Genomic DNA, 14,676 nt, shown 5'->3' on the forward strand with positions numbered 1-14,676 from the left:
AAAAATTTGCAACAGACTTTCCCAAAAAATTATTGTAGGTATTAGAGTTATAAAGAAACGAAACGTGCTTTGTCCATTTTAAAATACATCGATTGATTAAAAAAATACGCTGAAAAAACCCTTAGTTGAAAAAATAAAAAAAGATAACGTTTTGTAACACGTAAATTATACGGCAATATTATAGCAAAATAAATATAAAAATTCCAACTATAACATTTACTGAAGAATAATTCTTTAAAAAAGAAAACAGAAAAACAGCGTGGTTTAATCGTCATGAAAATACTACCCAAATAGATTTAAAAAAACAATAACAACTAATTAGACCATCGAAAGGATATCGTAAAATTAAGAGAATGAAGAGTTGTGGGTTTTAAAAAACTGTTACCCCGTCAAAATCAAATAAAATCTCAAGAGTCAATGAAGACAGAAAAAATAGAAAGTTTAGGAAGCCAAGAGCTCTATATATTATAAAGAATGGAATAACTGATTTAAAAAATAAAAGCTGATAAATATAGGAAACATAGAACTCGAAAAGCATTTCTAATTACAACAAATAACCCCGTGTTCCATTTGTTAGATTGCTGCTTTAGAGACTTACAATCTGTATTTACTATGAATCTTCGTAAGCGTCATTTCATTTACTAGATTTTAATTTTAAATTTCATCCATTTAGCTGAGAATATTTCTGATTTCTTTATGTACATGACACAAGAAATCAACATAACTTAAGTGGCTGGCATTGAAACCGGTGTCTTCCACAATGTAATGTTTGAACCAAGGCTCCAGTTTATCGCGCTGCCGAACTACAGTAAGCTAAAAAGCAATAAATATAGTTTAACTTTAATTGGTGATTGTCGTTGTAAATTAACTAACTACTAAACTTGTTAATTTAACTTTTGTTCTATGACTTTTTTTCTGTGTAAACCCATTTTTGTGCAATAAAGTTATTAAAAATATTATAAAATACAAAGGAAATTGTTGCTACATTTCTAATGCAGGTTCTTTAAAAGATCTTTCAATAGATGAGGTCTGGAAATGATATCCAAACGAAAGATGTTTACGAATCTAAATTTTCTAACTTATTTTAATCTGTAACTATATACTATATTTCAGACCAATTCAGTTGATTTAAACTTAATTATTTAGAAATGTCTTGAACTTTATTTAGCTGAGAGTTCTAAGTGCAAGCTTAAGGATAAAGAACTCACTTTTAAATATCTCTGTCGTTCAGACTGTATTTCCTCAACTATCTGTCGAACTCTTTTGGAAAGTAGAGTATCCAGCTCAGGCAATTGAGTCTAGATATGTAACAAAAATAAAATTTTCAGAACCATGTAGTTTGTTGCAAAGATCTACAAAAGAAATATTATTTAAAACCATAATACCATGTCAACATCCAGTTGACCAATAGATTTAGCATTGAATAGATCTTGAAGAACTTGAGGATTGACTTGCAACCCAATCCATATGAACATTGAAATTGTGTTTTCTAGAAAATTCACATAAAAAAGAAATAAGAAATGAAAAATTAGGTTAAAAAAATTTGAAAACAAAACTAGCAAACAAAAATCAAAAAATAATTGAGTACCTAAAAGATAGACACCATTATCTTGGAATTTTTCTCCTAAACATCGAATTTGTTCTGGTAAAAGATCATCCTCGTGATCAAGGTCAAGTGAATGCTAAAATAATCACATAAATAAATACACAGGAATAATCAACTCATAAAAATATACTAGTATACAAATTAAAAAAAACAAAACAAAAAAACAAACCAGAGCAAAAACTCTAGGGTAAAAATATGAAGCAGAACCAGCTGGTGTCATAGAAAGACAAGCCTGCATAAGGAAAGCTCGATCATCAGAACTCATTTCAGATCCACCAGCAAGCACATCACTTTTTATGAGACAATTGACATATAACGGAAGAAGCTTCATGCATTCAGGTAAAATTAACTACAAAATCCAGAGAAGTATACAAAATACTGCACTTTATGAAAACTAAAATGTTCAAATTTTTAACTATAGTATAAACTTTTTTACAACTAAACAAAAACTTCCAAAAACTCACAAAAACAAGCAAGAACCCCACAAACTTACAAAAACAAACACAAAAAAATAATATACCTGTCCTGATGTTGATGGTGTAGCGCAGTGCTGTCGATAGCATGCTAAAATTTGCACACATTTTTGCACTAAACTGTCTTTGATAGCTTGTGGAGTAGATGTTAAAACTTGGCGCAAAGCATACTTTGAGAGATAGTTCACTATTGTATCCAATTCACAACATCTATAGAGATCTGGAAGTTGTGAACATGTGGAAAATGACATATTGTGTATACGCAGACGCCGTTGACCAGAAACTGAAGTGTATAGTAATGCATTTTGAACATATGCAACGCCATCTTCAGGAATTTTATCATCATGTTTAATTTCAACAGCAATAGCCTGAATGTTCAGAAATATTAAATAAAGCAGAAATACTCTTATAGATAAAAATATAAAACCACTTCTAGGATTAAATATTACCTTATCTGAGTCAATGGAGGCCAGCTCAACATCAGTTGTGTTATTCATAACAAAACTACCAAAGAACTCTACTGGTCGTAGTCCTGTGCTACAACGGAGCCTCATTACAGCATCAAAACCAACAGTTCGCTCAAAATTTTTTTTAAGATCAGATGAGAACTGTTTACCATGTGTAACTTCCTAAAAGAAAAACGTATCAAAACATTTTTATATAAAAGAGTTCTTTAAGGCACTTTTGAAAAAAAATACACCATCATGAATTATTGTTTAGTTATCTAAATTAACCAATTATTGTTAAATGAAAAGTTAAACTTATTTTCTAAAGCCATCATTTTTTGATGATTATAACACACCTTGAAATATGAATATCTGTACACCTGTCCACCAGTTTGTGTAACCATCAAACCAATTGTAGCAACATCAATATAAGAATTAGGAAAGAGAAAAAGGTCAATACTAACACCAGCATCGATACATTCTTTGACTAGATTCATATAAAAATTTCCTTGTGGCATTAGAATAGTCTAAATAAAAATAACTTATTTACATTTGATTACTTTCTTTCAATAACAGACTTAAAAATAGAAAATAAATTTAACAAAAAATATTTAAAAAATTAAACCTTTTCTTTATCTGTGGCAAGTAATTTTCTGTCTTCACGATTTTTAAGCTTTCCAGGAGCTTCAGCAATTGGTAATGATGAATGGAAAATGTACAGCTTTCCTGATATGCCAGCACTCTATGTTAAACAATAAACAAATAACACTTTATGTTAAACAATACCTCTTCTCATGAGACCAGAGTCCCAACCAGAAATGTGTTTTATATATTTACTCTATATTGCTTGGGGAGCATTTTGATGTATTACCAGTTTGAAAGGATTGAGAAAAAAATAAGAGTTTGAAAAAGAAAAAATTTTTTAAAGGGTGATTTTGTGTGTTTGGTGGAGAAAAAGCTCCAAAACTTTAAAAGCACTTTTGAGTATCAGTTGCCTTACTTATAAAATGTTTTTGACTTGATAACATAAACTGAATCTAATTGCGATGCCTATTTCCCCTTATAGTTGATTGCTAAACCTTTAATTTTTAAGCTCTACAAGGAGAAAAAAGGAATTATGCTTTCAAAAAAAAAAAAAATTCTATAGCTTATAAGGAATAAACTTAATAGATTTTTTGAGTGTTTTTCTAGAACCTTTCAATACTTAAAAATACTGAAGCATATTAATACTTCATACAACTAATAATACTTCTTTCTAATACTTGCATATACTAATAATACTTCTTTCTAATACTTGTTTAAACTCTTTGTTAAAGCTTACAAAATGATGACTTAAAGAGCTTATCACATTACTTTAATGAAAACAGTATTCAAAATTTGAAAAAAAAAAAGAAAAACAAACCAATGCTTTTTTAAAATCTCATGATGGTTTTATAAAAATTCAGACACTAAATTTTAGATATTGTGATCATTTTAGTAAATTTTAAGAGAACCTTACTTTACCTGCAACTTTATAAGAACCTATTATCTAGATATTGAAAAATTCGAAATAATGCTAAACAAACTCCTAACTAATATAATACTCACTTTTAAAGCTTCAACACCACATTTAATGACAGGGCCTAAAATGACTTCTGTTTCCCTTGCTTCTCGAAATAGTTCTGGAAGCATATCTAGGAAACTAAAGAGAAAATCAAATAGAAACAATTTTTAACAAAAAAGTAATTAACTAATTTCAACAAGTACTACACATACTTTCATAAAAATACCTGTTTATAACATCTTTTGCTTCATTATAGTTAACAAGGAAACCATCTTGAAGGGGAACAAAAGCATCTTCAACATCAGTAACTACCATCATTTGAGGCTGAGGAAGATCACCTTTAACATTATAAAAATGCAACTGAGTACTATAAGTCATAAAACCAACTTTTATAACACTTTCCTCCATTCCAACATCTTTTGGAAGGTTTTCCAAACGACTTCGAAGTTCTTCGCAAAGAATCTTCACCATTCCTTGTTGAATACTTTGATATGAAACATCAATCATAAAGATAAATGCTGGAGGACTAGGTAGTTGACCATTCTAAATAAGATCAAAATAAATAACACACATATTTTTTTAAGAATAAATGTAAGTATTTATGAGTCATATTTAAAAATGCATTATTGTATGCATGAATTACTATCTAACTACTGTGGCAAAAATCCCAAGGATACCTTGCAGTAATCAATAGTGGCAATAAATTCATAAGAACCAAAGCAAAGTTCAGGTCTTTCATACATATCTACACGACGACCTTGATGATCCAGATGGCAAAAATAATCTTGAGGAACTGTGAAAGAGTTCATTAAGTTAAAAAAATATATATGACTTCAGTAAAAACTTATAAAATACAAAACAAATTTTTTTAATTTTTATTAAATTACTTTAGATTTAATACAAAAACATTTTATTGTGACTTAATAGAACTTTAGTTCAAGATTTTATTTTTATCAGTTCTTAAATAAACTAATGACTTCCAAACAAGCACCAACTTTTAAAGTGCTTATGAATAGTTAAAATACTTATAATAGTTTAAATACTTATGAATAGTTAAACTTTTAAAGTACTTAGGATTAGTTAAACTTTTAAAGTACTTATGAATAGTTAAGTTAATAATCAAAGTTTTATTTACATATGAAATACTTTCTTCCTTTAAAATGACACACCATATTCATGAAAATTTTTTTTGTCATATATTTGCTAAGATGTGGCAGCAAGATTATGATAACAGTTTTTTTAAATCTTGCTTCAGCACTTAGATGTCATTACAAATAAATAGTATTAAATTATTGTTTTTAATCTTTTTATCTTTTACCTTCAGAAGAATGGTTACAAATATTACATATGAATCTTCTTCCACCATCTATAAACTGCATGAATGGATTCATGTAAGCCTTACATCTGTTGCATCTAACAGGACCTCCAGCTCCATGTAAAACATAACGAATTTGGTTCTAATAAAACATAATAATTATTTTTTATATAAGACAATATTTCATAAATAGCTAACATCTAGAAGAACTCAAATGACATAAAAACTGCTGGTGATTTCAAAGAAAAATTATTTTCAAAAACATTAGGTTATAGGAGCCTAACAGAATTGAAGAGAATATGAGGCAAATACTCAAGAGTTTGTAAAGCAAGATCAAAAACACATTGAACATGATACTTTTTGTTTCATATTTAAAAAAATGATACAATTGTTTTGCAAAGGTTGAAATATTTGGCCTTGTCATGCTGTTTGCTTTGCCAAAACTTTTTGCATTTCACATAAAGTGACTTGCACAATTTTTTTAAAATTAAAGTTGCTAGATAATCTAATTATCTAAATTACTTAATTATGTAAAACTAAATGAAATTATAAACCTTATTATCATCATACCTCATCATCAGGTATTTTAGCAAGTGGAGTTGTTACAATAGCTATAGGTATACCACTTGTTTTTACCATATCTTGATTGCATGGTATGGAATAAATTGATGATCGCATATAGCGAGGGCTGCAGTTACCTAAATTTGATAACTTTTCATCAAAAACATAGTTTTTTTTTAGTTTTTAGACAACTTGATAACTTTAAATTAACTGACCATCATCTTGAATTCTGCATTTTGTGCTAACTAATGGTGGAACTTTCCCACGTGTGCTAGTTAAAAAAACTTCATCATTAAATGCTGCTTGATCATCCTTCATTACTTGGATCTAAAAATATCAATAATAAACATCTTAAAATCAACAGAAAAAAAAACATAGAATAGCAATCTAGATGCAATTATTTTATATATAAATTAACTTTAAGTGTTTTTTTTTCAAAACAGAACAATTAGTTCATATTGCCAGTTCTCTTGTGACCATTTCTAAGGATCTAAATGAAATAAACAAAAAGAAACAGAAAACTAAGAGGAAGAGTTTGATCATGTTGGTAGATTATCACATCTTGCCTGCATTGAAAAAGCTTGTCATTGAAATAGCAAAACCTTACATGAAACATACGAACAATTACAGAAAATAAATATATATTAGGTGGAACATAAAGTAATATCATTTCTGTACATGTCAATATTTGTTTAAGATTAACCAACTCATTGTGAACTTCAAAGGCATGGCGAAGATATTTTAAGGTTAAATTGATTTCTTTACTTGTAAATATTTATTAATTGAATGTTAAGTATTTTTATTTTTTTGTAATTTTAGATGAAGTGGCCAGCCAAATGCCAGAGGAGTTACATATCTGGACCTGTATGCTTTTTGAGTTTCACAAGGGTAGTTACGCAGCAGTTGCAATTTTTGTCTTTGAATTGTATTGATCAGGAAGACCAACAACTTTAGACAAAAAGGTGTTAAGGAAGTGATAGCAAATCTGTGTCAGTCAATTAAAGAACCATCAAACACTTTTAAGCAATATTTGTGGCATATTTAAAAACTTGTAATCCAAGAACATTTTGATTGAAAAGTTTGTTTTGCATTTTACATTAATAATGCAGAGCAGGTGTTTTGGTCCTGCATAATCTGTCCAAAGAGAACAAATCAATCCACCATAAGCAATTTATTGCATCAACAGCACAATACATAAGTGTTTTTTGATTGCTTGATTACTGGAGATGAAAAATGAGTCCCCTATGATAAGCCAAAATGCAGAATGTAGTGGCTCTCTCCAAATAAATTGTCACAAAGTTCTGTTAAGCCAGGTTTACATCCCCAAAAGGGCGCTTTTGTATGTTTGGCGGAGTATTTATGAAATTGTTCATTTTGAAGTGCTAAAACCTGGCCAAACTGTAAATGCAGACCTTAACTGTGAACAATTGAATCAAGTAAATCTTTAATTAAAAAGTGTCCAGTGATTGTCAACAAAAATGATGTTATTCTGCAACATGATAATGCAAGACTGCACTGCATAAGTCAAACTCTGGAAAAAATAAATGAATTGGGGTGGGAAGTACTGCCTTGCCCACCATACTGAATTGGGATAGGAGGTACTGCCTCACCCACACCAAAATGAATTAAGGTGGGAGGTACTGTATCACCCAACATACTTGCCCAAGATTGCACCATCAGATTTCTATTTATTCCAATAACCAAAATACTTTCTTTGTGAAAAAAAATTTGAAAATTAGGATAATATCCAAAATGTCATCTTCAATATTTTGCTCAAAAACCAATTGATTTTTATCAATCTGGCATTGAAAATTTGCACACTAGATGGTAAGAGGCTGTTGATAACAGGAGTGATTACATCATTGGTCCCCTTAAAATATATGCTTACAAAAATTTATATTTGTTTTTATATATGTTTTGCTTTTAAGTGACAACTTATTTTAATCTTTTAACAAAAAGGTTTTTCTCAGATGACATTTGTGATATTGTTATTATATTAAACAATTTTTTAATCAAAAAGTTGTCAAATACAGTGATCAAACTAAAAAAATGCATAGAAACAGAATAGCAGCAAGTTTTAATTGTAAGTAAAAATACACTGTTAGCATAACCATTTATTATATTAGATTCTGCTGGCAAAAAAGTACGACACCAAAGGTATATAGTCTAAGACCTCTCTTATTACTTTTTTGTACTCTAAGGGATAATAACTGGATAAACTTGTGAATTAATTAGATTGTTTTAATTGAAAAAAGGTTTAAAGTGACCGAATATATTTTCAATTATAAAGTATTTTCAATGCTATGAAAAATAGTTGTAATAATCAAAACAAAAGAACCTGATTTCTATGCTAACTTGGAGATCATTTTGCCTAAATTTTCAAAAAATAATAAGAGCTATGATTGTGGCAATGATACTTAGGAGTGAATTTCTTATTTAAATATATTTGGTATCACTTTTTCACTAATAAAAGCTGTAAACCCAAACTACACAAAACAGGACCTATTAATATGTTATTAGGTTATCACATGAGATATTCATGAATGTCATTGGATAAAAAAATATTTTGAAACAGATTAAAATTGAAACCATACTTTTTTCAAATTTTTTTAATTCAGTAACAGAAGAATAAAAATGTTAAACCATTGTTGATAAGATTGAAACTAAAAATGTTTTAAATTTCAACTATTATAACTTATGTTACTTAAAAAATAAATAATCCAGAAATAATTTTAAACTAAAATCACAAAAATTTGTTCAAAAACTACTTAAGGAATCTTGTCATAATACATTTAGTTTCTTACAGGATTAGGCATTTGGTTGGGATCAATTCTCTTTGCTTGTTGTGGTGCACCAATAGGTGCAGACATTGGAGGACTTATTCCAGATGGTTGACGATTCATGCTTCCTTGAGACAAAGGTTGTCCAATATTAGGTGGCATACCCATTTGTTGACCTCCCAAAGGTGGCATACTCATTTGCTGACCTCCCAAAGGTGGCATACCCATTTGCTGACCTCCCAAAGGTGGCATACCCACTTGTTGACCTCCTAAAGGTGGCATACTCATTTGTTGACCTCCAAAAGGTGGCATGCCCATTTGTTGACCTGTTGAAGGTGAGATACCCATCTGGTGACCCATAACTGGTGGCATACCTGGTTTTTGAGTGATGGTTGGAGGTACACCTATCTGTTGACCCATGGGGGAAGGCATACCCGATTTTTGACCAAAAGAAATACCTGATGGGTGTCCTAGAGAAGGTGGCAAACTTGTTGGGTGATTAACACCAGATGGTATATTACCTGGCATATGTTGTCCGCTCACTTGTTGTCCCATAGGTTTAGGAAAATTTAATGGTTGAGTTACTGGTGGTGGGACTCCTACTGGGTTTTTCTGAGGAAGGTGTGGAGGGTGGCCCACTTGTGGAGTAATCATAGGAGGACCATTCATAAAACCTAATTTATAAACAACAGAGCAAAATAAATAATTATATATATACACATATATACCAGAACTTTTTTTTAATTTTATTCTAGAATCGCTTATATAAAAAATATAACATGCATTGAAAAAAAAAAAAAAAAAAAAAAGGTTTAAAATTACTTTGCCTATATCCTGTATAAAAAAAACAAACAAACTTTTAATGGAGTTGTAAAAGGTAGGCATTTGAAAAAATTGTAGATCTTTATTATCAAGACTATACACTATATAAAAAAACTATACACTACATAAAATATTAATGTAAATGCAATGTATTCAATTATAAACTAAAAAATCTATTAAGTATTTAAAGAGGAAATTATTAGTATTGAAACAATTACAAATGTTAGCTGTACCTGAGGAGCCAGATATATTAGTTATTGTTGATGGTGCTACAAGTCCTGGAGTAGATTGGTTGGAAGACTTAAAAAAAAAAGTCAACTTTATCTCTCTATATGTATATGCATAAAAATACATACAAATACATACAAATACATAGATACATAGATACATAGATAGATACATAGATACATAGATAGAGATATAGATACATAGATACATAGATAGATAGATAGATAGATAGATAGATAGATAGATAGATAGATACATACATACATACATACATACATACATACATACATACATACATACATACATACATTTATATATTTATAGGCTTTCAAAAATATAAGATCACTTAGAGTTTTTAGCGATTACATAAATTATTTCCATGCTTTTTAAAAAAATAAAAAAATGAAAGGGAAGGGTTTTTTAAAAATTTTTATTTGGAATACATTGTATAACCAAAATCAAAAAATTTTTTTAAAAAAATGTTACTTTGGAAACAAAATCGATCAAAAAGTGAATCAGGTTAAAAATCTATATTAAAAAAATGTGTCAAAAATATAAGGTCAAGCTTTAATTCAGTATTGTGCATGAGCACTATATTTTTTTATGCAGGGTTGAATATTTTTTGGCATAGATTCAATCAGATGCATACACAATTCCTTTGGAATTTCATTCCAACTATTTTCTAGTGCAAGTTTCAATTGTGCAACGCTTTCTACATTCTCTCTTGATAATTTCTTGTTCATCCATATCCATGACCAAAAACTTTCAATTGGGTTCAGATCTGGAGATCATGCTGGCCATGGTAGAAGAGTAATATGTTGCCTTTGAAACCATTCTTTCCCCGAGTTGGAAGTATGTGCTGCTGGGCTGTCCCGTTGGAAAATCAAATTTTTACGCCTTCCATACCAGTAGGTAAAAGCTTATTTTCCAAGGTCTCTTTGTCATTATACTGATTAGTTTTCCCTATATAAATATTTTGATATCCTATCCCCTGGTGAGAAATGCATCCCCATATACCAATTGAAATATCTCTTGAAATAATAGTTAGAAATTGATTTCTTTTTTGAATTTATATTGGTAAAAACGAATACAAATTTTCAGGATTCTCATACAATTTAAGAGTTATTAAGTCTAAATTAACTGACACTATAATTTTGACATTTTTTGCAATAACTAATAGAATTGCTATAATTTACCATTAAATTACTCAGAAAGGATAAATAGGATTGATAAGTGTTATATATCATAGAAAGCTAATTGATTAATTCAGAAATTAAAAAAGTTTTTTAACTACTTATCATTTAAAAATTTAATTAAGAGATAATTAAATAGCCATAAAAAAAAATTAATGACCTTATATTTTTGAAAGCCACTGTGTGTGTGCGTATAAATATATATGTATATATATATATACATAATATATATATATATATATATATATATATATATATATATATATATATATATATATATATATATATATATATATATATATATATATATATGGATATAATTAGTCACTAATATATCATAATCGTAAAATCAAGCATACCATATTTGTATACATTTGGTTACCAGAACTAAGTGATTTTGCATTTACAATATCAGCTGAAGATATGGGCTCAATAAGTCTTTGTTGAGACATACCCAAAGCTGGTCCAACAAGAGGCTGTGGTGGATTAAGTGCTGGCGGTGGCATAGGAGATTGTTGGATTATTTGGTTTCTCTGAGGTATTGTACTGGTAGGAGGACCACCAGGTAAATTTTGTCCTATGGGTCTATATTGAGTGAATGCTCCAGATGGCTAAACAAATTTCATGAAATATCTGGTAAAAACTTTTAGGATATTAACAGAAAAGAGCAGATAAATTAAAAAATGATAAAATAAACTTATAAAAAATAAATAAACAAACAACTTAAATAAATCACCAAGACATTCAACAAGGAATATTTGATTTAGAGTTTCAAAAAGTCATAAATTCATCAAGCCTTGAATGCATAGAGAAAATAACAATCTTCTGTAATAAAATCAATCATCAACAAAATATGACATAATTTTTCAGCTATTATTCCTAATTATTACTTAAAAGTTTTAAATGTTAAAGGAAAAAATAAAACTAACTTGCTGAGTGTTTAACTGCATTTGGCCCATTTGCTTTGAAACCTTTAAACAAATTTTTCAAAAATTGAAAAAACCATCTGTCATTTAATGTATGTATGTATGTATGTATGTATGTATGTATGTATGTATGTATGTATGTATGTATGTATGTATGTATGTATGTATGTATGTCTGTGTGTGTGTGTGTGTGTGTGTGTGTGTGTGTGTGTGTGTGTGTGTGTGTGTGTGTGTGTGTGTGTGTGTGTGTGTGTGTGTGTATGTATGTATGTATGTATGTATGTATGTATGTGTGTGTGTATGCATGTATGTATTGTATGTATGATTGTGTTGTAAATATTGCAAAAAAATTATAATCAAAATTTTTTTATGGGAAAAAATTTAACCATACCAAACCAGAATAAAGATAAAATTCATCTCATATGTTATTGTTGTAATGAAAGATATTTGATTAATTAATAACTATATTTACATTATTCACAAGAAATGGCTCCTGATGATGGCTAATACTCCCATTCTGTGAAGAAAGGGCATTTAGAGTACCAGTTGTTTGATGAGTAGGAATAGGTGATACACTTTGAGGTGGAGGAGTCATTTTATTGGGCATTTGGTTAATTTGCTGTTGCGGTTGGGGAGTTTGAAAGCTTGGCTGTTGAAGTGGCGTTGGATTATACGATTGATAAAGCTGTGGAGGTCGATTCATTTTTCTTCAATAAAAACAACTATTCGAAATATGTAACAATTTTTAAACGCAACATGTATTTATATATGAATATAATAATTTTTACGTAATGTATTTTAAAGGACCTTCATTTATGTTGCACAGATTTATCTATCCAATGGTGATAAAATAATTACAGCGCAGCAAGTATTACCATCTTTACCACGTCAAAACAACAACGTGTAAATAGCAGAACTTGTACAAACATGATTTTTATTTAAACGAAGTCAAAGGAAATTTAGAAAAACAAAATATCAATCAAATAAAATTAAGCGAATTTTATTTAATTAATTTAGCTTTCACAAGAATTAATAAGTTGTTTTTGCATAAGAACTAAGTAAAAGAGGATAATAAAAAACGAATAAGCATATTATTCGCATAATCGATGAGTCGGTTATGTGAATTTAGATTATACTGAATCTGATGTAATATTTGGTTTTTGAAAAAGCAATAGTTAACTCCAATTTGTCTTAGTATATTTCAATACTTCACTCCATTCTTGTTCGAAGTTGCCGACGAAACTTTGTACTTCACTAAATGTTGGAAGACGTATACCTTACTTAGCTTATTAACGACCATACTACCCTAGATTGTTTATTTGTAAATACAGTTGGTTCGATATAAATAAACCGTCAATCAACGCATTATAGAATAAAATGGGTTTAGTTTGATTTTTTATCTTAACATATTATTTCAAAATTGATGGATTGAAATGTAACTAAGTTTATAGGTCAAAAAAATAAACTTAATGCATTAAATAACTGAGTCTGAAACTTTACTCGCAAATTACAACAATTTTTCACCCAAAATAACAAAAAAGTGAAAAAAAAAATCATATGGTAGTTTACCTCGCTCGTCTATTCATTAATTAGGAAGAATAAAATACTTAATAAATGTAAAATTTGAAAATCTATTTAGCGGAGTTAGAATGTTCTTGGTAAATATTTCTCTCTAAGTCGTTTATGATAACATTTACATAAAATTTTGCATCTTTTTTTTTTGCGGGTTGACATCACTTGACAAAGTTTTAATGTAACATCCCTTAAGAAAAATTTAAATTTCTTATATTTTTAGATGGTATTCTTTTCACCCCTTGTCTTGGGGGACAGCAGAGTTGGTCTTGAGCTTGGCCATTAAGTTCTTGTTCTTAGTCTTATCTTGTCATCTTTGTTTATAAGACCCAAGTATTTGCACTAGAACAAAATTTGGAATGAGTTTTTTTCGCTAATAATCGTCGAAGTTTTAACTTAGTACAAGTAAATTCTATAAGTCTTTTGGCCAATGTCTTCGAATTTGGTATGAATGTTTGTCTTTTTTCGAAACAGGGAAAAGATACCAAATATTTACTTTAATACTGACATGACTGAAGCAGAAAGAATTTTAATGAAGCAATTAAGGTCTGAAATTAAAGTTTTAAACAGAAATTCAGACATAAACAATAGCTCATTTCATTATGGTATAAGAAGTAGTAAAATAGTAAAACTAAATAAAAAGACATAGCAATTTGAGTATAAAGTGGCCAAAAATGATAATAACATCCGAATATTTGAACAAACTGGGACAAATATTCAAGCTTTTAATACTAAAATAAACGATAATGCAAAAGAACCAGTTATAATTTCTGCATACAACTCAAATAGGTTGAAAAGTTTATATACTAATGCCACATCATTTGAAAAAAGTAAACTACACGAAGTTTTGATCGAAATTGAACTAAGTTTTCCAGACATAATTTTCATTACAGAAACATGGTGGAATGATACTTCAGCAACAATCATACCTGGATATAACCTTTATCGTAGAGACCGCAAGAATACCAGAGGTGGTGGAGTCTGTATTTATGTAAATGACCAAATTGATTCTTTTGAAGTCAATAAGGAAGTCTACAACAATAAAAATGTTGAGCAGATATGGTCTACAATTAAAATAAGCAATGAATGCACATTATGTGGCTGTATTTGTATAGACCGGGAAGTGATGATCTGGTAAACTGTCAAAACATAATCAATTCCATAAAAGAAAGTTACAACTATTTTTTAAGAACTAAAATATATTCTGAAAT

At 29.1% G+C, this 14,676-nt stretch overlaps 1 protein-coding gene across 3 annotated transcripts; it reads right to left on the reverse strand.

The window, feature by feature from the left end:
- Nucleotides 1-149: 149 nt before the first annotated feature.
- On the reverse strand, nt 150-12,827 carry LOC145181291 (protein transport protein Sec24C-like). 3 transcript variants are annotated; one of them, XM_090077577.1, is made up of 21 exons: nt 12,701-12,827; nt 12,366-12,600; nt 11,897-11,938; nt 11,327-11,578; nt 9,780-9,846; nt 8,749-9,398; nt 6,160-6,271; nt 5,954-6,081; nt 5,387-5,525; nt 4,746-4,861; nt 4,295-4,611; nt 4,113-4,206; nt 3,151-3,267; nt 2,882-3,052; nt 2,529-2,708; nt 2,127-2,447; nt 1,776-1,955; nt 1,589-1,682; nt 1,386-1,489; nt 1,209-1,298; nt 150-813 (listed from the first exon to the last, which is right to left on the reverse strand). In XM_090077577.1, exons 2-21 carry the CDS (start codon nt 12,594-12,596, stop codon nt 670-672), a joined length of 3,549 nt encoding a protein of 1,182 aa, XP_089933703.1. In that variant the 5' UTR covers nt 12,597-12,600; nt 12,701-12,827; the 3' UTR covers nt 150-669. The 3 variants fall into 3 exon arrangements, with proteins under 3 accessions (XP_089933703.1, XP_089933702.1, XP_089933701.1); XM_090077576.1 differs by having other exon boundaries at nt 12,366-12,615; nt 12,701-12,825; XM_090077575.1 differs by having other exon boundaries at nt 12,366-12,817.
- Nucleotides 12,828-14,676: the final 1,849 nt, after the last annotated feature.

This window comes from Hydra viridissima, unplaced genomic scaffold (genome assembly GCF_058129835.1).
Source record: "Hydra viridissima isolate aposymbiotic clone 2 unplaced genomic scaffold, HvirCarnegie_v1 scaffold_2, whole genome shotgun sequence".
NCBI classification, from domain to species: Eukaryota; Metazoa; Cnidaria; class Hydrozoa; order Anthoathecata; family Hydridae; genus Hydra; species Hydra viridissima.